Source organism: Alnus glutinosa, chromosome 8, assembly GCF_958979055.1.
Source record: "Alnus glutinosa chromosome 8, dhAlnGlut1.1, whole genome shotgun sequence".
NCBI classification, from domain to species: Eukaryota; Viridiplantae; Streptophyta; class Magnoliopsida; order Fagales; family Betulaceae; genus Alnus; species Alnus glutinosa.
In genome coordinates, this window is record NC_084893.1 from 29,738,191 (window position 1) to 29,763,028 (window position 24,838).

Below are 24,838 nucleotides of genomic sequence, written 5' to 3' on the forward strand. Positions count from 1 at the left end.
CTCACGCAATCCATTGTTTTGTACTATGTTCCAGAGCCACGAGGTCAAAGAGTAGAAAATTAGCCTACCTTTCTGGCTTCTTTGGCTTACCACCTCAACAAATATATATATATATATATATATATATATATATATATATATATATATAAAATTATTTTTTTCAGTTAAGGGGAATCCATAATAATTTTTTCAAACTAAGAAAATGTTGGCTTAGGCACGTCTGATTTTTCGACGTTTTCTCGTAGAAAATCGTTCCTCATAGAAACCAGCTTAGGATTAAGGCCACGTAATGGTCAAATAATTAAAAAAAGAAAAAAAATGAGAAAGAAGAATAAAAATTGGATTTAATTAGTTAAAATTCGAATTAGAAGCACCCAAGTCAAGAATCTCTCAACCCAACTACCACAAGGCTTTGAATAATCTGACAAATGGATAACAGAAACTTGGAAAACTGTCCAGAACACGAAACTGGACTCTTGACTTTTCTGGTTCTTCTTCCTTCACTCTGGCAATCGTCGTATAATCTATAAATCAAGTTTCTTTCAGGAGGGGTGTTCATAAAATTAGCGACAACTTATTTGTTTGGAAGCCATGGGCATGGGAGTAGCAGCTGCAGATAATCATGATGAGACTCAGGTTCCACTGTTGCAAACTCAGCCAGCAGAGCCTCCTTTCAAGAGAACCGGTTTGTTTTCGTTGCATATATACTTCATCTTCTGTGTGTTAATTAAGGGGGGAGATTTTGTGATAATAAATATGTGCGTGTGAATGATTATGAAGGAAATGTGTGGACGGCAGTAGCACATATAATAACAGGGGTGATAGGATCGGGAGTGCTGTCTCTGGCATGGAGCATGGCACAGCTAGGGTGGATTGCAGGTCCATTGGCCATGCTCTTCTTTGCTTCAATCACCCTTCTTTCCACATTCCTTCTTTCCGACTCCTATCGATCCCCTGACCCTGAATATGGCCCCGCCAGAAATCGCTCCTACCTTGAAGCTGTCTACATGAATTTAGGTCAGATAATCACCTCCTCCTCCTCCTCCTCATTTCTTTATTTCTTTTCTGTTTTTATGTCATTAATGTTGAATAAACTCCTTAAGACATATGTTAGTTTAATAGAAAAAGAAATGATTTATTATATAAGACATGCTCTTTTTACTCTTAATTAAAAAAAAAACATGCCAACTCAGCAAAAATGCACGGGTCGGAGAATACAAAAAAGCATTACTCCAGCCCGAGAAAAACTTTTTGTACCCTAGTTATTATAGCCTAAACATAATATGAAGTTTTTGGAGAAACATATGGGATGTAGCATGGAACAAGTTAATACTTATTTAATGACTCATAATTATGATTAGGCTTACCCAGATATCTAATGTAAATGAAAATAAATAACAGAATTTTTTTTTTTTTTTTTGGGCATATTTAAGAGAAAAAAAAATCATTGAATCATTGAATAATTAAGATCACAGCAGAAAATGAGAAAGCTCACCTACTTTCTCCACCGAAATTGAATGTTAGTTGTGCATTGGAAGAAGAAAGGGCGAAAATAAAGAATGCTATCAATAGATTGATTGCGTCACGCAAATCACTTCTAATGCAATATGCCAATACCTATAGACGGCAGTCGTTATCTTATCTCTCCTAATGGAAATAAAGTTTTAGAGAAAATTCTTTCAATGAGCCTATTAAATTGATTCTTCTGGGTCATTTTAGGCTGACATGATATTATTTATTTTGTAATAGATAGAAATTTTATCAAAACTAGTTTGTTGAAAATTTCATACAACCAACATATAAGATTGACATGTGTCTCTTGGCAATAACATGTGCTTCTCACATGCTTTTTTAATAGCATTTATAAAAAAAAAAAAATGTGATTCTCACATGTTTATATGACACATATTAATCTTATATATGAGTTGTATGGAATTTCCTACGATCCGGTTTGGAAGAAATTTCTGTCAATTTTTTTTTAAAAAAAATTTAAAAAAAAATAGGGTGCCATGTCAGTATAGAAGGATCTTAGAACGACACTAAAATGAACAGTAGCATTTCTCAAAATCGATATGTACGGATTTCAGGGAAAAGAAATGCATGGGTGTGTGCCCTCTTTGTACAGATAAGCTTGTTCGGGACAGGCATTGCCTATACAATCACGTCCGGTATCAGTATGAGGTATTATACTATATATATTATGTTGTCTGGCTCGATCGTACAGTGGATGTTTTCTTTTGGGTGACTTGATTTGGATGTTTAGATTGAAACCCATTAATGTTTCTTTCTCTTCGTGGATGCAGAGCAGTCGAGAAATCAAACTGTTACCACAAGGAAGGCCACGGGGCTGCATGTGATTTTGGAGATACCTCTTATATGTTACTCTTCGGAGCTGTCCAAATTGTACTATCTCAGATACCCAACTTCCACAATCTACAATGGCTATCAATTCTTGCTGCATTCATGTCCTTCACCTATTCTTCCATTGGATTGGGACTCGGCCTTTCAAAAGTTGTAGGTATGTATATATGCTAGAAAGTGATTGATCGATCAATGTCTTTTTTTACTTTTCTTCCAAACCATATAATTATCTTGTCACAAATATTGCAGGTGATGGATATGTTAAGGGCAGCATAGGAGGAATCTCAAGTTCTAGTGCAGCAGAGAAAGTATGGTTGGTATCTCAAGCGCTTGGAGATATTGCCTTTGCCTATCCATACTCTCTCATTCTTATTGAGATACAGGTTTGACACTTGAAGGTTTCATTCATGAGAATAGGTGATCACTGCAATTCTTTCTCAAAAAGCATTTTTTCTTTTTTTTGACGATAAATTTGCAAAAACATATATGAAGGATACTTTGAAGTCTCCCCCACCAGAAAACCAGACCATGAAGAAAGCCTCGACAATAGCAATCACAGTAACAGCCTTCTTCTACCTCTGCTGTGGAGGCTTTGGATATGCAGCCTTTGGGGATGCTACGCCAGGGAACCTCTTGACAGGGTTTGGATTCTATGAACCATACTGGCTCATTGACTTTGCTAACGCTTGCGTCGTGCTTCATCTAGTTGGAGGATATCAGGTACGTACCTCCATTATATCTTGCATTTGTCACATTATATTTTCTTCTTGTTGTTGCACTTCAATGTGACCAATTTAGACTATCATGATATTACTTTACCTTATGGGTGACAATTCGTGTTCGGTTGTCGGGTTCGAGTCGTGTAAATGCATTAATGTAAATGCAGATCTTTTTACTGTATTGTTGCATGTACTTGTGTTGGCAGGTTTTCAGTCAGACACTGTTTGCAAATGTTGAGAAATGGTTTGGGGAGAAGTTCCCAGGCAGCCGATTTGTAAATGATAGTCACACTCTGAAACTCCCGGTGCTCCCAGATATTAGATTAAACCTTCTCAGGCTGTGTTTCCGAAGTGTTTATGTTGTGGCAACGACAGGAATTGCGATGATCTTCCCCTACTTCAACCAGGTTTTGGGAGTGCAAGGAAGCTTGATCTTTTGGCCTTTATCTGTTTACTTTCCTGTGGAGATGTACTTCAAGCAGAGGAACATTCAAGCTTGGACAACAAAGTGGGTCATGCTCCGAACTTTCAGCATCTTTTGCTTACTCCTCACATTATTCGCCTTGATTGGCTCAATTCAAGGACTTGTGAGTGCAAAACTGAGCTGAGAAACTGCAGTCTTGAATTTGATTTCATGAGGAATGATCATGCCCCAAATTGTGCAGAAACAATTGCTATTGGTTCAGAAAAAGTATAGGAAAAAAGTTGTTTTTTTTTTCAAGTATTGCTTATGATGTAGGCATCTCTAAATTTTAATGGAGAAGCCTCCTAGTACATGTCCCTGGCATTGCAAATTGCGGCTTTGTAATAAAAATGAATTACAGGAACTTGTTCTTTGTTCAATTTGTTAAAGAGACACTATGCAAGTGATGTTACCCATTTGATGCAAGCAATCTCAGAACCAATGATATATTTTGTGAGCCGAGCAACACTAATGAGCTGGTTCAACAGGCTTGATAATTTTGGGGTGGTCAATTTTTGACACTACCAGTAAACTCAACACAAATCCAATACGAAATTAACGAATTATGGTTAAGAGCTCTGACTTGTTTAATTAAGTGGGTCGAACTGGTTAGGATTAACCTATATAGTCTTATATACATGTTTCAATATTACATGTTTAATTAAGTGGGTCGAACTGGTTAGGATTAACCTATATAGTCTTATATACATGTTTCAATATTACACAAACCTGACACGTGACATAAGGGTTAATAATTTTTCACACAACTCGTGAATGCGATACAAACTCAACACAACATTATTGAGTTTAGGAGTTTGATTCTTTTTATTAAATGGGTCAGTTTAAGGTTGACATATATAGTCCTATACCCATGCTTCGACACGACCCGAATCCGACACGCCAACACGAATCGCTGCTCATAAATATTTGGATCAAAATTTGCCACCCTGAATCTGGCCAAACCCAGGTTGAAGGAAGGACATCAACAAGCTCAAGCTGACCCATAACACTACCCAAAGTATTATATATGGTTCAATATAACAACAAAGAATCAAACTGAAACAAAACATGAATGTCAAAACGAACATTGTTTCCAGAGATTTGTGTGACACCCGCACGTGCAACAACCTCGGCTTTTGCAATCCTTAAAGACAACTCGTCCCCCACTTCAGGCGGATTTGTGTGAGTCAAGCAGAAAGCTACCCAACATTTGCATAAGCCCAAAGGAAGCAGTCAATAAGAGAGAGAGAGAGAGAGAGAGAGAGAGAGAGAGAGAGAGAGAGAGAGAGAGAAAGAGTTGACCGGGCGTCTTGTGGGTGAGCTACCGGCCCATCTGTCACACGCTCAATAGCGTTGAATTCTTTAATAAAATCATGCGCCTTTGATGCCTCTTTTCCCTTCACAAATAACCCCATGCAATTGCAACCCATTGCCTTACATTATATATAAGAAAAGCTTGTTGGTCTCACATATTAGACAAAGTGAAAACTAACCAAAGAATAGTTTCAGCACCTTTCTTTTTCTTGAAAACCGCATAAAAGATTAGCCAAGTTAAAGTGAGGCAGTAGAGAATTCTCTTTTACTTCCATCTCATTTTCTACTCTTCTTTCCTCTTTTCTTGCCCTTCCATATTCCTATTATTACTAACCACATTAAGAATTGAAAAACCAGAGATGGGTAGGATTCCATGCTGTGAGAAGGACAACGTGAAAAGGGGACAGTGGACACCTGAAGAAGACAACAAGCTCTCTTCCTACATTGCCCAACACGGCACCCGCAACTGGCGCCTCATCCCCAAGAACGCTGGTTTCTCTCTCTCTCTCTCTCTCTCTCTCTCTCTCACACACACACACACACACTCAATGGAACTACAAAATAAATAACTCTATCTTCCTCCTCTAATACGCAAGGTCTTCAAAGGTGCGGGAAGAGCTGTAGGCTAAGGTGGACTAATTACCTTCGTCCTGATCTAAAGCATGGCCAATTCTCGGAAGCAGAAGAGCAGACCATAGTGAAGCTGCATTCTGTCGTTGGCAACCGGTATGCCACTTAATATATATTGCTCTATTCTTAAACTGGAATGTCAACATTCTTTTCCAACTAACAAACATTGGAAGGGAGATCAAACAGCATTCTTAAACTGCAATCCTAAAAAGTCTACTGCTTTTGTTAATTCTGTTGTTCCTGATTTTTCCTCTTAACATCGAGTATTAAACAGTTGTTTCCTAAATGGACATCCAGATGGTCACTAATTGCAGCTCAGCTGCCTGGCCGAACAGACAATGATGTTAAAAATCACTGGAACACTAAGCTGAAAAAGAAGCTTTCAGGCATGGGTATTGATCCTGTGACCCACAAGCCTTTCTCTCACCTCATGGCTGAAATTGCAACAACACTGGCCCCTCCACAGGTGGCTCATCTTGCAGAAGCAGCCCTTGGCTGCTTTAAAGATGAAATGCTCCACCTCCTTACCAAGAAGCGCATTGACTTCCAGATCCAAGAACCTAATACAGCACCAGGGAACACCACAGCCACTTATATAAATAGTAAGCAAGATGAAAAAGATGATACCATCGAGAAGATCAAGCTTGGCCTATCAAGGGCTATACAAGAACCTGACATGCTACAATCAACCAAGCCATGGGACTCTACTGGAGCGACATCTGCAAATTTTGCAAGGGCGTGCAGTGCTTTCCCGGCATCTATGTCTGGATATCAGTATGGCCCATCATCTTTTGCAAATGATGGGGACAGATCACCATGGAGCCAGAGTATGTGCACGGGAAGCACATGCACAGCTGGGGACCAGCAAGTCCGGTTACATGAAAAACTTGAGGGAGAAAATGGAGAGGATTCTGAGGGTGGAAAAGATATCAGAAATGGGTCCAGTATGTTCAGTTCAGACTGTGTCTTATGGGATTTACCATCTGATGATCTAATGAACCCAATTGTTTAGAAAGGTTAAAGAACAGAGGAGTGCAAAGAGGCAGGAATCCCTACTTGATGGATAAACATTAACATTTTATTGCAAAAATATAAAGATCAACATGTAAATCAAGCAACTATATCATTTCTCTTAGTCTCAACATAATTTCTTGTTCCTAGTTCCAACTATTTGAGTTTCAACTAGACCGTTTCTCTTACTAAAAATACAATGTAGATCAAGCAAAATAAGATGATGAAGCGGATGTATCAGCCAAAACCTGCAAGTGATCAAGAAGAATAATTTCAGGAAACAGAACCAATGATCAAATATTCTGACATAGGGCAAGAGTTCTTGGAGGTGTAATGTTTCTATGGAGTTACCTCAAGTTGCTCTTCAGTAAATGAATTTTTCTGAACATTCCATGTATCTGCATGGGTCCGCCGGAACTCAGCAACTGCTTTTGTAACTGTAGATTTTACAGGTGATGGCTCCCCAGCAAAACGAGCCAATAATGTGACATGCTCAGGCAACCAACTGAAAGAAAATACAAAATGAATGCTGTTAAAGAATTAATGTACAAAAAGGAAATCATTTAGAAAGGAAGTATCAATTAAAATCCACAAAATTCACTACAGATTTCAATTGGGTGCCCCATCCCTCAATGAGACCATAGAGCAGAATTAATACTCACAAGCTATATGGTCATGCTTGCCCAATTTGCACCCTTTACTGTTAGTCCATTAAATTGTTGATCAACTACTCAACCAAATTGTATTTCTAGGAATCTTGTCAAAATAACAATCAAAGATTCATCGATTTATGGGTACTTGGAATTGCAAGTTTGAATTATAAGATAACAACCCGCCCTTTATTGGTCAACGATAGCAACTATTAGCTTTTGAAAATCCAATTTTAATAATACTTATCAAAAAAAAAAAAAAAAAAATCCAATTTTAATAATAACAGGCTGGTGGGTTTAGAAAAATTGAACTAACCAGATTTTCCCACCATACCCAACATGGGGCAGCTTTAAGTAAGATCCTTCATGATTAGGTGTTGGCAATATTTTGTCACTAGTTACATAAACATCATCATTTGTGCATTTTAACTTGTTACATCATATTTCTAAAATCAAATTATAAGATCAGCTTCTTATACTTAAAAGAACAGACCTGGGCATGTCATAAGGGGCTGATAACACAGAAGCCGCCAAAGCAAGTACAGTACCATGTATAGAGGCAATGGAGTGACCAGAAAAATTTCTGCATTCAAATATTATATATTGATCAGAAACACAAAACTATAAATGGAATACCTAGTACTACGACTTGATACATATCTCAAACATGTCTAAAACATGTGAATTCACACATTAATGCATTAAATGTGCATAAATAGTTACTTTCTGGTTAACAGGTGTTTGTGTTGACATTATGAGTTTCATCAATGTCATGAGGCAAAAAAATAGTACTTTAAAATCCATGCAGATGAGTACAGATTTCTTCACATGGGATGTCGAACACATGGATGTATTGACATTATGTGTTTGCACCATGCATTCTGATCCTAATATTATAAATTCCTTCAACAACTGAGAAACATATGGGTTGGATTCAGCATTCTGATCCTAAAACTATAAAGAGATTTGATCAATTACTTCACTAATATATACTTTCCAAAATGATAAATAAGGAAGATTCTTCTTCTTTCAGAGACATTAATGAACCCGGTTTGCATTGGTATATTTGCTTTAATCTGTCCTCTGATTTCAAGATCAATGAAACAAACAGAACCAGAAAGAAAACTTTTATGATATGCAAGCAGATGCGTTATGATGTGCACAACATATGTATTCAAGACATGCATATCCTAAATATGAATACATGGAAACTGTTGTTTGCATGGAAGCACAGATACATGAATGTTGTCCCTGCATTGAGTTACTTAACAATGATTTAGAACTTCAGAAACATGAAAACTAACCTCCGCTTTCTCTTCCTTTGAAGATCATTTGCCTTCAAATAGGCTCTATTACGAAAATCTCTAGCTAGATCTTCATCCCCACCCTTCATTAGGCCGGCTAGAACTGCTGCAGCATGCTCTCTTACCTGAGCCAGAAATTAGCTTAATAAAGTTGAAAGTGACAAAATCCTACCCCTTACCCAAAAACTCTAGCATTCAAAGAAGAGCTAGACTTCCAAATACTCCACAAAACATTAGCCTTTAAAGGAAAAATCTTGAGAACCATGTGACTTCAGTCTTACAGTTACTTCGTTTTGGGGATTTTATGACCATTGACTTCTGATCACAAATTTGACTCGGTGACATCAATGTTCTTATTAACAACATCACGATCTTTATTAAGTTAAGAACTGATACACCTAGAACATGGATCATACAACACCCAGTATTCAAGATTACTTTTCCCTTGGTTGTAAGGGGTTCTCCCAATGGTGAAGCCCCCAAATTTGAAACTTTCCTTGAAAGAAAACTATTAAGCAAGGAACTTGCCTCCACTTGGTTGTCTATGAGTAGCTTTTCCACAGTGCTCCAGATTTGTTCTTTCTCCACACGTGAGAGAATGAAAGTGTGCCTGTCATAAAGAGATTAGACAATTTTGTTTTCATGTGCATCAAAGCAAAAATTCCTCTTCAAGTCGGAACTGACCACACATGCTCATGTGACAAAATAAACAAAGAACAAAAAGGACCAAAAAGTTTGATCCTCCTCTATAAATGACATTTTATGAAGCACACATGCTCATGTGACAAAATATGGACACTCCTATATCTAACTTCCCGAAGCAAAAATTATTTGAGACATGACATTTCCATAAATACCAGAAAATTAACACCTTCACCCCCCGCGCGCGCGCGAAAAAGAGCAATGAAACAATAGAACAAAACCAAAACCATACCTATACATAAAAGTCCGCAGATAAGTCAGTGTAGCAGATCTAGTCCGCCAATTAGAATCTTTGGCTGAAGAAAGAATCACAGATACGGCCTCCTGGAGACGAGGTTCCCAGAAAATCCTCCATTTTAATAGTTCAAAAGCTCCCTTGGCCAATGTAGACAAATCTTTATTTGATGTTTCCTTCAGAAAGCAATGACATTTTTCAGATATGAAGATGTGATGCCCAACCTACTAGGCATCATGATGCAAATCAAAAGACCAAAAAACAAAAACTTCTCTAGTAGATTGTTTCTGCAGTAAATATCTCCAAAGAATTGATATGCAATTGAAAAGAAGCCTATTAAACTTTGCGGAGTTATAGATGTTAAAGATCAGAAAGTGCCATCAACTTCATCCTAGTATCTATAGACTATATCACAGATCATGAATAGTCGTCTGCATCAGTTGTCTCCATGGAATCTCTCTTTAAGCAGAAAGCATGATTAAACATTCTGATTAATGGAGTAGGGGCTCCACTAGTGACTACTCCCAAACTGAAGCATCCAAAATGGAAAGATAACAACTTATGCAGCAGAAGTCTGTTACAAGATTATGCATGCAATTCAAGAGCTTGCATAAGACCAAAAATCATAATCTCTTATAAATAACCACGAAAAGAGGAGGGTGGGGGGTTGGGGCAAGAGAACCGATATAATTTTGGCAGTTCCAAGGGATAGTGCTAAAATATTAAGAGTCTTGATGCCAAAAAAGCACATTGGAATTGAAATCAAAACAGAAAGCTTGATATCTAATCATTTTACACTTTTAGCAGTTCAAAAATATGAAGAGAAGTCCAATTTCAGAGGAACTCCTATATTTATATTCATAAATTTGCTTCAACACCGTATTTAAGAAGATTTCACAAGTCCACCGACTGCACAAGGAGTGGTCCTGTCTTGCCTTATGTGGTGTATTTGGAGAGAAAAAAATGATTAGAGTTTTGAAGACCATGAATGGACGGAGGTGAGAAAAACACGAACAAAAAGTGTAAAAATGAGAAAAACACAAACAAAAATCCACAAAATCAGAAAAGTTAGAAAATTGTGAGATATTTTATGCCCCCATCCATATATAAAGCGATTTCACCAAAGTATTCTTTAGCTCTTCCATTGAAATCTCGCAATCTTAAAAACCCATTGCATTCTGCTCTTTCCATAAACACCACATTAAGCACAAAGGGGACATCCTCCAAGCGTCTAAAATGGAATGAGTTCCCAACTGACCTCTCAAACAATTTAACAACTCTATCACCCTTCTAGGCATGACCCTTTCTACTCCTAAAAGGCTAAAAATATAAATTCGTACTTCTCTTGCCACTTTACAATGGAGAAGTAGATGATCTATAGATTCCCTGCTCCTTTTTCTTATTCCAGCTAGGTATTTTTCTTATATATTTCTTGTGTACTTGGTGTGTACTTAGGTTGCGGCTTTTGCACTTTTTAATAAATTGCGATTACTTATAAAAAACACATTGGCATATACAAATTACTAAAAATGGAAAATAAATTAAAAAAAAAAAATCAATTTTATAATTTATAAAACAAATTCTTTCAATGTTACTCCTGGTCAAGGAAAAATTAGTTCCAGATATTCTCTCTGACATAATGGTCAACACTTACCCTTTTAGTCCTTCAACACAAAACTAAAAGGGATAGAAACAAGAACAATATCAAAAGCTGATGAATTTCAGAACCGAAGAGTAGTCTCCAAGGCAAATCAGACAAGAAATATAAACATAATCAAACAGGTACTGAACATACCTGCAAGGAAATTACAGGATAAAGAAGTCCCACGATCACATCCAGCAAACATGAAGATCTTCCAGACTTCAAAGATGAGATGATAAAATGGAATAGCTACGCATGATAGGAAAAATAGATTCATGAGTAAAAGATTTTATTAGTTAAAGGAGATTCAATAGAAACTATTTCATTTAGTACCGTTTCCATCCATTTGACATCATCTTTTGAATCTCCATTCAAATGCCCATTTTGATCTCTCGCATCTGTTGTAGTCTCCAAATTGTCAGACTGACTGGTATTCTGAATATTCATTACCAGTTCAGATGCTCGTTCTATTAGAAATTTAACCCAACTTCCCTCTTTATGTTGGTAATTAACATCACTGTTTCCCCCTTCATGTGAATGATCAGGATGAGACGATGCATACAGCCGAATGTTAGAGCACAAAACAGAAAGGGTAACACCTATAGCTTCCCTTACCTGTCCCACGTAAAACATGCATCAAAAGTCAAGCATCAAAATGACACACACACACACACACCAAAAAAAAAAAAAAAAGGAAGAAGAAGAAAGAAATCCTAAAATAGAAGGATCAAGAATAAAGTTATGATTGTTAATTTCTTTCTTATCAATAATGACAGTTTTTTTTTTTCTTCCTTCTCTAGATAATGAGCAGGAAAGATTTGTCAGAATCTAAGTGCAGTCAAGACATACAAGAAGGCTAAGATCATAGGAGGATCAAACACACATTATTGATTTAACTAACCTCATCCAATGTCTCCACAGTTCTTTCAATCATAAGTTCATAACTGAAAATGAAAATCTGTTTCATATCTATTTCTGTTTAGGACAGAAAATAAAGGAGAAAAAAATGTAAATTGTATAAGTCCACAACCTAGCTACTCAATTTATTGTAGACCTTTTCACATAATGGTAAAAAATTTATCCATAGTAACTTTTTTCCTATTTGAAGAAGCCACAATGATACACCCATGTTCTTAATCTATTTTTCATTTTTGGCCATATAAAAGAACAAAGACACAGCCATGTCCATAGGAGGACCACTGAAAAAACAATAGTTGCTTAAAATATTTGCACTATGACCACTCTATATTAGAATTTTTATACAGATAATCCAGCCAAAAACTTTCATGAAAATCTTCTTTGATAACTAATACTTGGATATCTGCTCATCATAGTTTGTTTGTTCATAGTTTTACAGATTTTTTGAATTTTTGTTCTTGTTTTTCTTCAAAGTAGGGGTTCTCTGTATACATATCCTGTGTACTAGGGTTATGCCCACTTGAGCTATTTAATGATAATGAAATTTATTGATTAAAAATAAATAGATAGGGGCTACATATACATACACATGCAAGACACAAAAAAAGTTTGACTGGATTTTTTTTTTGATAAGTTCATTCGACCAGAAAATTGGTGAGGCCTTTGAAGAGGAATGCTTACTTGGGCAGATGAATGGCACATATTATCAAGCAGCTCTTCCAAAAGGTTATTATGGAGCCGTAACTCAGCTGCTGGCATTTTCTGTGGGGATATTTCTATAAGTGCAGCTGATAGAAAAGCATAGCGCTTGGCTACTATGGTGGTAGTTGCTGTTGAAGGTAATGGATTGACCAAACAATCTAGGATTTGTTGCCTCAGAAGAGGAACTCTTGTTCCATATTTTCCTTTTCCAGTAACTGCATAACGTATACAAGCTGCCCACTCAGGTACTGATTCCACTGATTGTGCTAAAATGATATTCTGCAACTGGGCCATCAACCAGCTGTCCCATTCTCCCAAAAGACCATTGACATCAGAATGCAACACCCCAGCCAGTGCTTCAGCGGCAACGCACTGCTTAGACCTCTCCTTGGCATTTGCAAACTCCTCCAATGTACTTCTAAGTGCAAATAAAACAGGCATGCCACATTCTTGTATTAACCGCTTAAAAATCCGGGCAAAATTTGAGTAGAAGGTATCACTTCCTAACAAAGAAATCCAACTAGGAGTACGAGGCCATGACGCAGAAAAGTCAAAATAAAAACGGGTGATTGATTTGTCTGCTAGGCTCTGAAAAGATGAATTTCCATGATTTCCTCTGGAAGATGTGCTATCAGAATCAGTGATTATGTGAACATGGGAAAGACAATTCAATGTCTCATTAAAGAAACCCTCTTCCTGAAAAATTTTAGTTAAAGCTCCTTCAAGTGATGATTTTGTACTTTCCTGCAAGTCCCCAGAACCAGAAGAGCCAGACTGATCCTCAGCTGACAGTTTATAAGGCGAATCCTTTAGCAGCATATTCAGGGCTGAAATTGCAAGTATTCTTGTCTGAGGTAGTTGGCTTTTCAAATTCTTCAAGAAGTGACCTGTAAGGGTTTTAACATGAAACATTTTTTTCAAAAAAAAAGTTTAAAATGAGATAGATATTGCACTCAAATAATAGCATGACTTATTGTGAAGAATAGAATCAATCCCTGACTCAGCAACAAATATGAACTGACCAGTAGTTTCACTCAATATCTTCGGAGAGGCATTTGGGTCATTCCTAGATGCCATGGCCAACAGGAGCAGAACTCTGTTAGCCATCAGATTATACCTGACAAAAAAAAAAAAAAAAAAGTTAAGCCTATATCATCAAGTTTTCAAAATTTACCATATATCTAAAACAGCCATCAAAATCTAAGCGAGTAAAATTTTTATGAAACTCAACCACCCAGATATCATTTCCATTTTCATTAATTGATTAGAGTTCACACAGCAAACCAAAACAGTTCATAAAAGGGAATAGACTCAACCAACTTCAGCTCATATAAAGAGACTTGAAACAAAAATCCAGATAATCAGATATTTACCGCCAATGCAAGCCAATGGAATCAAAACTCATAGAACCAATTTGAGAAACCAAATCAGTAAAATCTGGTCCACCCACGTCATTGTTTGATGTCCTGAAAATGATTCTAGGTACTCCAGCAAAGTAGATGTTGTATTTGACAAATAACTGTGGGGCACAAGGATAATGTTAAACAACAGAATTCACAACCACATGCTCTAAATTTTCTGATGGGGTATTTTACCTCATTGATTGCTTTTTGAGCTTTCAGTGATTCATGATGTGAGCTTTAAGAAGTAAAGCAAGGTCAGACAGAGTTCAAATGAAATTTTTTCACCATTTAACAATCTAAAACCAAAAGCAATGCAGATTTACCTGGAGAGAATTCCAAGGATAAATAAAGAGAATGACTTTGGATCCTGAAAATAAAAGAAAATATATCAGAAAAAGTCATTTCTTATAATTATTTTGAGCATGTGGTCCTGAATGACTACCGTTGTCAAATGCTTGAGAATTGTTTGCGACGTAAGGACTGCACAGGAACCTAGCACTGCACATTCTGGTGAGTCAGGGTTCTGTAAATTCTCTGCAAGAGAGATAACACACTTTGAAATCATAGATGGCCATCTCTTTATCATCTTTAGTAGAGATTTTCCCGCAAGCCTGGACAACATGTCAAAATATTATATCAGATATCATAAAACACAATCTCAAAACTACTGAACAAATAGTTTTAGGCATATGTTTCCACGTAAATTGAAAGCACAAGGGCATACCAGATTGTAAGATGTACTGAAAATTCATGACATAATAAGTCTTAAGTTTCGTCAATATTTAATAAAATTCAAACTTTTACTAAATCTGCCAGGCTCATAAAATATTGAATCTGCCAGATGCCTAAAACTTCTCCAAAGAATGGGGGAATACTAGTAGTTATGGTCATTTTTTTAATATATTTTGAAACATTAGTTGAAGTAACTACTAAAGACTTCATCTTATCTACATCTACACGTGGGCTGTAGGAAGTGTCTTGTAACTAGTTTCTGTAATGACACAAGGAAAATGTAATGACTCAGTGAAAAGCGCTAACCACATCTGCGCTATTACCCAAAAAAGACTAGTCAATTTGGAGCTTCCCTAGAATTCTTTATAAAGCCCAGTTTCACCTAGTAACTAAGTAATGTGGGACTTAGTACTCAAAAGCATCTCTTATAAACCACCCACTCTATGTGGGCTACTCTTCATCTTCTCAATGGGGGACAGGGGTGTTACAATTTCATTGCCTTTGTTGATATTGCTTCTAGAACTACACTGTAATCTTTTTCTTGTCATTATTATTATTGATCAAAATCCAATAAAGCAATCTAAATTATCCTATTTAAATGGATTAATATACCCAAAATGTGCATTATGTGTGCAACAACAGTCACATTAAATTCAAAATAGATAATAAGATTTAGAAGATCTTTGTCATATAAGAGGTCAAAGAAGACAATGAACTCACCCGCGAACAGTTTCATAACTATGCAAAGATAGATTGATAAGATCATCCATCAAAAGATTCAGATGGTCTGATGGATGGAAATTCCCACTCGTACGGAATAGATGATAGGATGATTGTGAGGATCTCCATGTACTGTGCATGTATGCCTTGTCAATAAGTGCCCACCTTGGCCTGGAATGGAAGATCAAGGTTATGAATGCTAAGCTATTCATGCATAGCTCATTGATAAATGAAGATCCAATGATAAAAGTCTTCACCTTCTCTTTCCCTTAGAATGGGATGACACAATAAAATTAATTGGAGGTTCAATTATGGAAGCAGATTCCAACTTCCAAGCCTGCCTGTGATTTGACCACTCATCATATTCCAAACTTCCTGTATGACACAAATAGAAAATAATCGATAAGAGACAGGACTACAGGGAAAAGGGGCCCCGTAGGTTGGTTTGGGGTTGAAGCTGTGCATTACCATAGTTCGCTAAAGCATCCATAATACGAATAATGAGTATCAACAAAATGCTGTCATCAGACTTTTCTTCTAATAAGTATCTGTTTGACAAACAAAGATGAAAGAGATTCAGAAAATCAGACCCAGGCAGATAGAAGGATTGATACCCACAGGAAAACTGAAATTTAAACATTACTTGCAAGCTGCATGTACAATCTCAGTAGCTTTTTCCCGCAGTTGAGTGCTGCCAACACTCGAACCTGTAGCTCCAGCTATTAAGAAAGTATTGTGATCTGGATCTTCATCCATTGAATTCATGGAGGATGGGCTGAAATCAGGCAGACAAGACAATACACCTTGCAATGAGGAATCGATACGCAAAAGAGTCACTTTCAAGTGCTCTTTCTCATCTCCTAGGTGACAAATTGAATTTAAATTATCAGTAAAAGACAAATATGCATAAATAGAAGAAATATATGTCCATGTTTATTTGGATGCAATGGAAAAAGTAAAATCCATATAAAGTGGCATTATATACAAATATAAATAATAAAGAATTAATGTACACACCTATTTCCTGTCTTTTGACTTGGCTACGAATCTAAGCTCCTCAGAATAAAAAATTACTTCACTACTACATTAGTCAGGTTAAAGGAAAAGTTGCCTTGGAGTATGTGTAACGACCCAGGAAAAGTGCTAGCCACATCTACGCTATCACTTCAAAAGGACTAGTCAATTTGGATCTTCTCTAAAATCACTTATAAAGCCTAGTTTCACTTAGTAAGTAAGTAATGTGGGACTTAGCACTCATAAGTGTTTTTATAAATCACTTACTCTATATAGGCTATTCATCTCCCCAATGTGGGATCGGGGTGTTACAGTATGATTGTGTATTACCTGGTTCAGAATGGATTTTAGATTGGCACATAGTCAAAAGATCATCCAAGGCTGATTTAAGATGAAGGTTCAAAAGTTCATTTGCAAAATGAACTTCTTCATCACTTGGAATATGCCACTTGGGGGACATTGGCGGTTCATCATAGGAATAATCTTTTGTGCTGATCCATTCCTCTAGTTCAGAAGCAAGAGGGTGACGGAAAATGCACCTAGGAATCGACAATTTTAAAATTCTCATTTTCAGACAGTGAATAAGAAAACAAGAATATATATGCAACCATGAACAGCAAGAAAAAAAACATACTTGTACTGATCAATCGGATAATAAAGAACCAGGCTCCCAAGAAGGGACCGAAGAAGATGATCACCAGCTCCATTGACCTGTCATATGACCGAAAAAAATCTTAAAGAATGAGACTTCAATAAAACCAGAGAATCATGAGACCATTGAGCAACTCTTCAGCTAGCATCCCATTTACACACAAATTGTGCATTGCTAGAGAGCTTTCAATTGTGAAGGTACTTGAATCAACCACATAAAAGATATGATACCTTCCAAGATGGGGAATCAAAAGCGGAAACAATAACTTCTTTAAACTGATCCTTGTAACGGAGAAGAGCAGGACCTCCATAACTGATGGCAACTGATATTATTTTCAATTGATAATCGATTGTTGTTTCAAGAGCTGGAGAAAGTGTTGGTTTTGCCTGGAAAGAAAACAATTTACTTTTACAACAAAAAATAGGTGCATTCATATAACATGCACCATTCACAAGAGAAATACCTTTGTTGAAAGGCAGGCATTAGAAGTTCCTCTTCCTCCAAATCCTGTAACCGGCATTCCTTGTAAAGAGGATATAACAGACAATAAAATTGGCTCAATAAGGTGTGTAACTGCCTCTTCTGGGTTCGAATGAACACATGCACAACAAAGCAGTCCAACCTCTGCAATTGCCCCAGGAAGAATATTTGTCTTGACAAACTTAGAAATTTTCTTCAAAGCCTGTAAGTGATACAAGGAAAAGCTTAGACCAACATCTTTTTCCAAATATTTACAATATAAAATCAACTGAATTGAATATCTGCACTCAAGAAATTATACCTGATTATACAGTGATGTTGAAAGTCTCCCAAGCAGGATTTCAAGCATGCAATAGTAGTACGGACCATGCTCAACCAGAAAAGTTCCTGATGTTGCAGATGAATGTAGGCCTTCATTCCTGCAGCACCAGCATCCAACTTAGATATATATATATATAAATGAAGCAATTTTATTACAAGCATAACTCAAATACACAGACAGTATACAAGAGAAAAAGGCCAACAAGATCAGGAACAAGGAAAAAGGGAAAGCACAAGTAACCAATTATTTCGACTATAAGGCCAAAAAAGAGGATGATAATGTAGATCTAATATAATTTTAACTCGTTATATGGAAAAAAAATGCATGAAGAGAAGAGATGGGGGAAGTGAATGCCAATACTCACGTAACACTGCTGGGTTCCAAGTGTAGGAGCAAGGAAAATAAGCGACATAAGAACTCATCAAGCCATTCAGAAAAGCGAATCATAGGCATGAATGACAACTCATCTGTATTATCATCCGAAGAAGCCAACTGCAGGTATAATGGATTAGTAAAACCATTTACAAACCTTTCTTTTTTTTCTTTTTTATTTATTTTTTATTTTATAATTAATCACAAATCATTAAAAAGTGCAAAGGTGCAACCCAAATACACAGGAAGTATACAAAAGAGAAGCCTAGCAAGTAGCGGCCCATTTGCATGGTTGCCAAACTATGGGCATATGAATCAAGCACTCTATAAGAACATTAGGGTCTTGTGTGCTTACATTGGAAAAAATTGAACCAATCAATTGCATGGTTGCCAAGGTTTTAGGAGGATCATTGGCATCCATACCAAGTAATGCATTAGATAATGAAACCATCAAAAGATCAGTGAACATGTCCCCACCATCAATATCTACCGGATCTACTGGAGCTGATCGGGAAGTGAGAAATAGTGAACGCCCGACAAATGCTACTGACATCAAAGCAATTTTCAGCTGGTGGGTGGCAGTCATCTGACTAGACATAAAAGTTAGTGAAATAGAAGTTAATTTTCTGAAACAAGCAAAACCTAAAGGAGTGAACTTTGCTCACAACAATATCAATTTGAAATTGTATGATAGAAGAACAGGTGTTTTCTGTGAGGGACAACTGTAGATGATCATATAAAGTTTAAGCAATTCTGTGAAGTAAAGAAATAATACACACACCGCTACTTACCGTCTCCAAGGCCATGTGGAATCGAGATGCCACAAAAGGAAGAACCAAAGAGGGCTCCACATAAGACAAAATAGAAGTTGCCGCAGCAACTGTCTCAGATAGATGTTCATTTTTGCTATATTGACCACGATCAATTAGCTTCAGCACCACATTGACAAAATATTTCCTTTCTGATCTTCCCAGACACAGTTCAGGCTGTGTACTGTTTTCTATGTTCCTATAGTAACAGTAAATTAGTAGAAAGAACAGAAAATGATCTAAAGCATGTGAAGAATGGATCTCATATCATCAAGCATGTGATTCTTACTGTTGCTCATGCAGTAGGCGTTTCTGAAATTGTATTACCAAATGGAACAAAAAGCGTTCCAAAGAATACGTCCAACGACCACCATTGGAGGGATGGTAATATCTACAACAATAAGCACCAGTAAATAACCGACAAACAAAAATTAGGACAAACTCACATGCTTCGAAAAAGAAACTAATATGAGCATTAGAATGAGTTAACAAACTGTTCCAAGAGGTTGACCAATTTCTCAAAATGATCTTGCATCGAACTACCAGGTTTTAATAGATACACCTGCCATTGAAATTAAAAAGTTTCAGATACCAATATCTTAAGGAACCATGGACCAGTTCATGAAAAGAGAAAAATGTATTCCACAGTACAACGGTCTTACAATCGATTTTGCAATGGCCTTTGCTGGGGTGGCTGTTTTATTGGAGAACAAGAACCTTGTGTTTCTGGGAACATCCACAGAAAAAGGATATGATCCAGTTCCATTTGCCACAGGAACCTGTGGTTTACAGATAGGATGAGGGCATGCAAGTGTACTTCACACAAACAATAATAAAAACAATAAATGATACTTCTTATTAGCAGTAAATAGCAGTGGTGCTAGTAAACATTATTACTTCAGGCCATCTTGTAGGAGCAAACACAGGCATGACTTGGTTACTTTGACATTCTTGATGCATAATCAATGGAAAGCCAGTGATTAGTATATACACCCATTGAAAACTCAGTACCGTGAAATTATTATATGAGAACAGCCTTCATTAATGAAGGCTCCGAACAATTCAGTAGAATTGTTTAACTGGTCTTGCTGTTATTACAAGCCCGGTTGAGGTATCAAATGTCTAAAATGTCAGTCAATATGCACTTCTACTTCCTTTATGATGAGCTTCAGTTAGAAGGAAATTAAGTTCAACAGCACAACGCATGCATATGCTGGGCAGTAGGCACCACTAAATCTAACAATTCTCTGTATATACTAAACATTTTTGATAAGTTATGGTTCCTAATATCTGTATATGCTAAACATTACTCAGACAATTCACACTTACCTCAAACATATTCAAGTATCTCGCAAAAAGTTTGGGTAAGAAACACTCCCAGTCAATAAAGTTGTAGTGCTTTATAACACGAGCTACTAGGGCCACCCACTGACTGTTCCAAAATTGGCAATTTGGTATCGAGTCCCACAAGTCTATACAGGTTTCAATCCAATCCCTGCCATGCCAACAATATGAAGGTGATTGCCCAAATAAGTCATCTCAACAACCATAAAAAATAAGAGTTCTCAAAAATATGTGCTCCTTACTGTGAAAAAAAGTCCTGGTTGTCCAAATTTGTAGGAAGAAACAGTCTCACAAACCCAGATCCTTCAAAGGATGAGTTATGCCATGGATTTTCCAATACAGATCTGCAGGTTTGTTTCATCAGATGGAAAGCAACAAAAGTTTTTTTTTAAAAGGGGGGAAAGGGGGGGGGGGGGGGGGGGGGGAGAAGAGCCACCGAAGAACTTTTTCTATTATGACCAAGCCAAGAACCCAATTCAAGTGGAAGGAGGTGCACCAGTTCACATCTTAACATTCCTGGGATGAAGACTAGAAATTTACTATAGTAGGAAGGTTTAAGAAATTTAAAGCTTATTTTGACCACATTGACAACTTTGATTTCTATTCACACTTCCCTTTTTCTGTTGTTTTAATGTCAAAAGTTGAACATCAGGGACTGCAGGAGGGTTTAAACATTGGAAAAAGATCAAACTTGAAATGATCAAATTGACTTCTTTGATTGTTTTTTAAACCAAACCATTTGGTTGTTTTAAAATTGTCATAATGTTTCTATTAAAACAATATAAGTCCACCGGAGAAGTGTATATTTATGTGGTGTAGCTATAAATCTAAAAAAGCCAAAGGTCAAAAAAACTAAATATATGCCAGATGTAACTTAAAAGAGGTAGAACAGTGTGTAATTCCCTTTGACATCATCCAAAAATAATATGAAAAGCAAAAAGATCTTACTGATGAATTAAGAAATCCAAAAATAAAATTATGGTTTACAGACAGACTAACAAAATTAAAGAGAGAGATCCTCAAACCACAAACCTAAACTCAGACCATATCTCAAAGGCAGAACCTCGAGGGAAAAACCTCCGGCAGGATCGAACAAGGGAAGTAATAGTCTCAAAATGTCTCTGTCTCAATCTCCACCCTTCTGGACCAGTATTCCTGTAAAACGTTCATATCTAAAGTCATCAGCATATAAAGTTTCCAAAACTAAGAAGAACAAGATAGAAAATATTATATACGCCATTCCATTGTAGAAAATCATCAAACAATTGTTGACAGGTCAAGAAAAGGTTAACCATTAAGCCAAAGGTAATACAAAGAAGTATGAAAGCAAAAACAAAGACACAGAATTTAAGTCAGCAATAGAACATACATCAATAAGCCTTTACTCTGTGAAATAGATACTGAACTGCTGTTTGCAAGTTTTTACAATGAAATTATTGGCTTTAAAGCATCAAATGGTTTAAGGGTACAAATAGGAGGGTTCATAATAAATCATTGCTTCTCTTTTGTATTGGTAATTTACAAATACAGTGAAGGGTTCTTGAATAGATGACCGCACCCTCCACACCATATCTTACCCCGGGGGAGGATAATAAATTATCATAACTTAGCCAATCTATTATAGAAAGACAATACATTTTTAACGCATAAAAACTAGAAATAATTAATTAAAAACACGGATTTTTAGTTTTTAGGCTCTGTTTGAGTGCTTTGGTGCTATTTGGAAAGAACGAAACAATATTAGATATGGTGACCATTTACTTTCAGAAGAAAGGATCCTTCAAAAGATTAGATGGGAAATAAGAACACGGATTGCATCTAAAAGCAGTTTTCGGAGAAGTAGAGAAAATCCAGAGTTGTGTAGTAACTGGGGACTGCCAGATGGAGTCCTTGGACAGTAGAGATTTTTTAGTTTCTTGTTTGATGTATATATAGATACTTGTATAGTTTGAGTTATATAGGTGCATATGAGTTTTGTTGGTTGCTGCTGTTTGTAGCTGGGTTCCGGATATCTTGAGTGTCGTAAACTCTCAGTTTACTTCTATAAAATTGCTCATTCATCCCCCCCAAAAAAAATAATAATAATAACAATAATTAAAAACAACAAATTTTTGAACGTGCATATATAAAACTCACCTTGTGAAATGTGTATGAACCAAAGTATCATACAAAGGCCGCCACTGAACTTTTAAGGAAAGCTTCTTTCGATACTTATTAAGTACCCTTACTAAGATATTTCCCCATCTAACCTAATCCACACAAACACAACCATCATTTAAGAAAAGAAAAAAAGTGTAAGAACATGTACAAGAAGAAAATTCTTTTTTTTTAATAGGTAATTAAGAAAATTCTTTCAAAGAAACAATAAATCACCTGGGCATAAAGCTTATTTTGTGATTTTATAAACAATTCTAAACCTATCTCGACAAGCGTGCTGACATCTTCCAAAGAGACATCACTTTTCGCCTTTATGAAACTGCATAAGAAATAAATTAATGTTAGCTGTTTCAATCCTGTGATCAACCAATATAGATGGAATAAGGCATGGATGAAATACCTTCATCCACTTCACCAACAAGTCGTACAATTACTAACTATAAGTGAAAAAACACCTGTCTGGCAGTCTGAATGAAGAAGGACCAGCACAGCTATGTACCAAACAAAAAACGGAATTTACAACTATAGCTAAGATTACTGCTAGAAGCATACAATGGGTTTCTTGTAACCATGTATGTAAAGGTATAATCGGTGATTAAATCAAGAAGACTATGCATCACCAAACAGAAATACAATGAAAGATTACCCATGACTTGTAATGAAAAAGAGAAATAAATATGTGACAGAGAGTAATATAGGCACAACGTCATCCTTAATGTGCCGGTGCATGAGACCTTGTGCTGATGAACAGAACCCTCTAAGCACATTATATCCACGGTGACAGCACTAACAGAAAGTTTGGATAATAAGGGTGGCATTGAAAATATGGAATTCTAAGGAATTGTTCAGAATTCATCAAGGTTTTGGCTTACGAGTTTCCCTGCTCCCCTACTCAAGCTAAGGCATAATCTTCAGCTAACATATCAGTGATAAGTGATAACGCTTCCATTTCTTGTCAAGATCAGAAAACAAAAACAAGTTGATTATCTACAACGCTTCGTCAAAAACCCAACCATAAATCTCTCGTAACATCGCTTAACAACTTCGTCGGAAAAATAACACCCCATAAAGATCTTGTATCATTTCTTGATTACTTTGTCAGAAAAACCACACCCTAATAAAGCTCTTGGTCATTGCTTAATTACTTGGTAGAAAATTGAGACCCTTTTTTGGAGTAAAATTAGCATGATTCCATAGACAAATGTCATCACCAAAAGATATATTCTCATGAGTGAGTTTCCTAACCCATTTCTTCATCATATGGATATTCAGAACCATCAAAATTTTGTAAACACCAATTAAGACGAACCCAGAACGGAAATGATACTGAAAAAGCGAAAAAGACCCATAATTCAGAGTCAAATGAGTAAAGACTTGAAGAACTGGGGAAAAAAAATTACAGGTCGAGAACGGAGATCCACTTGAGAGTGGAGTAGACGGAATCGGGGTCATCGGGGCGGAAGGAGGCCCTGAGTGAGCTGACGACCCGAGAGAAGGACTCCTTCTCTCTCTTCGCCTCTTCGGCCACCGGTGGCGGAAGCCACGCATTGTACAGATGCATTCTTATTGTCAATTATTCCAAAAGCCAAATTGCAGAAGAATGAAATGAATAAATCTGCAGCTGCTATTTATAATGGCTAGCTAGTGAACTGGTTGGTCCTTGTTTTTCTCTCTTTCTTTCTTGACAAGAAAGTCTGCGTCTTGGGGAAGGGGTAAGGGTTGATGGGATTAATTTTTTTTTTTTTTCCTTTTTCTCTTTTTCCACTTTCTTGTCTTGTTTAATTGGACGATGGAGCTTTTTGGTGGCGGCTTATTGGCCACCGTTTCACTTCGGAGGGCCCAATTGGACGTTGATGATGGCTCAGAAGTTGGGCATTATAAATGGGTGCCCCGTGACTTGAGTTTTGAGAAATTTTTAGACTTGGGAGAGGGAGAGAGACAAGATGTTTGTGGCGGGTGGAAGATGATGACCGGCGGCACTGACCTCCCGTTTGCCGACTTCTTTTCCCTTCTCAAAAAAAAAAAATAATAATAACAATAATAATAATAATTTCAAAATATTTCAACTTTTTTTTACTTTTTATATCATATCAATAATTTTTTTTCTTACTATTTAAATAAAAAAAACTCACTACAATACAATTTTTTTCTCACTTTTTCATAATAATCTATTTCTATTTTA

General features: G+C 36.6%; 3 protein-coding genes across 3 annotated transcripts; 2 read left to right on the forward strand and 1 right to left on the reverse strand.

The window, feature by feature from the left end:
• Positions 1 to 381: 381 nt before the first annotated feature.
• LOC133875401 (probable amino acid permease 7) lies at positions 382 to 3,923 on the forward strand. The gene is made up of 7 exons (XM_062313528.1): positions 382 to 685; positions 781 to 1,017; positions 2,088 to 2,181; positions 2,304 to 2,518; positions 2,611 to 2,744; positions 2,854 to 3,081; positions 3,287 to 3,923. Exons 1-7 carry the CDS (start codon positions 592 to 594, stop codon positions 3,686 to 3,688), a joined length of 1,404 nt encoding a protein of 467 aa, XP_062169512.1. The 5' UTR covers positions 382 to 591; the 3' UTR covers positions 3,689 to 3,923.
• A 1,090-nt stretch (positions 3,924 to 5,013) lies between these two features.
• Positions 5,014 to 6,600, forward strand: LOC133876378 (transcription factor MYB80). Its single transcript, XM_062314647.1, has 3 exons — positions 5,014 to 5,349; positions 5,454 to 5,583; positions 5,785 to 6,600. The coding sequence occupies exons 1-3, from the start codon at positions 5,217 to 5,219 to the stop codon at positions 6,497 to 6,499; spliced, it is 978 nt and encodes a 325-aa protein (XP_062170631.1). The 5' UTR covers positions 5,014 to 5,216; the 3' UTR covers positions 6,500 to 6,600.
• On the reverse strand, positions 6,544 to 24,391 carry LOC133876377 (proteasome activator subunit 4-like). Its single transcript, XM_062314646.1, has 35 exons — positions 24,057 to 24,391; positions 22,873 to 22,975; positions 22,636 to 22,748; positions 21,532 to 21,654; positions 20,742 to 20,843; positions 20,485 to 20,650; positions 19,818 to 19,934; positions 19,650 to 19,717; positions 19,445 to 19,546; positions 19,138 to 19,354; positions 18,702 to 18,932; positions 18,339 to 18,466; positions 17,954 to 18,071; positions 17,636 to 17,854; positions 17,403 to 17,558; positions 17,155 to 17,231; positions 16,851 to 17,059; positions 16,150 to 16,366; positions 15,975 to 16,054; positions 15,764 to 15,881; positions 15,507 to 15,677; positions 14,497 to 14,665; positions 14,378 to 14,421; positions 14,247 to 14,289; positions 14,025 to 14,170; positions 13,674 to 13,768; positions 12,631 to 13,538; positions 11,365 to 11,646; positions 11,185 to 11,280; positions 9,387 to 9,565; positions 8,981 to 9,062; positions 8,453 to 8,577; positions 7,642 to 7,731; positions 6,850 to 7,003; positions 6,544 to 6,746 (listed from the first exon to the last, which is right to left on the reverse strand). Exons 1-35 carry the CDS (start codon positions 24,215 to 24,217, stop codon positions 6,705 to 6,707), a joined length of 5,451 nt encoding a protein of 1,816 aa, XP_062170630.1. The 5' UTR covers positions 24,218 to 24,391; the 3' UTR covers positions 6,544 to 6,704.
• Between the last annotated feature and the right edge of the window lie 447 nt (positions 24,392 to 24,838).

What these genes read in the sequence shown, in the direction of transcription:
- LOC133876378 (XM_062314647.1), top strand. Translation starts at nt 5,217, where the DNA reads ATGGGTAGGATTCCATGCTGTGAGAAGGACAACGTGAAAAGGGGACAG. An exon ending in CCTCATCCCCAAGAACGCTG is followed by an intron (nt 5,350 to 5,453) that starts GTTTCTCTCTCT and finishes CTAATACGCAAG; the next exon opens with GTCTTCAAAGGTGCGGGAAG. An exon ending in CATTCTGTCGTTGGCAACCG is followed by an intron (nt 5,584 to 5,784) that starts GTATGCCACTTA and finishes ATGGACATCCAG; the next exon opens with ATGGTCACTAATTGCAGCTC.
- LOC133875401 (XM_062313528.1), top strand. Translation starts at nt 592, where the DNA reads ATGGGCATGGGAGTAGCAGCTGCAGATAATCATGATGAGACTCAGGTT. An exon ending in CGGCCTTTCAAAAGTTGTAG is followed by an intron (nt 2,519 to 2,610) that starts GTATGTATATAT and finishes CAAATATTGCAG; the next exon opens with GTGATGGATATGTTAAGGGC. An exon ending in ATCTAGTTGGAGGATATCAG is followed by an intron (nt 3,082 to 3,286) that starts GTACGTACCTCC and finishes TTGTGTTGGCAG; the next exon opens with GTTTTCAGTCAGACACTGTT.
- LOC133876377 (XM_062314646.1), bottom strand. Translation starts at nt 24,217, where the DNA reads ATGCATCTGTACAATGCGTGGCTTCCGCCACCGGTGGCCGAAGAGGCG. An exon ending in TTGATTCCCCATCTTGGAAG is followed by an intron (nt 17,232 to 17,402) that starts GTATCATATCTT and finishes GTCATATGACAG; the next exon opens with GTCAATGGAGCTGGTGATCA. An exon ending in CATTCTAAGGGAAAGAGAAG is followed by an intron (nt 15,678 to 15,763) that starts GTGAAGACTTTT and finishes CTTCCATTCCAG; the next exon opens with GCCAAGGTGGGCACTTATTG.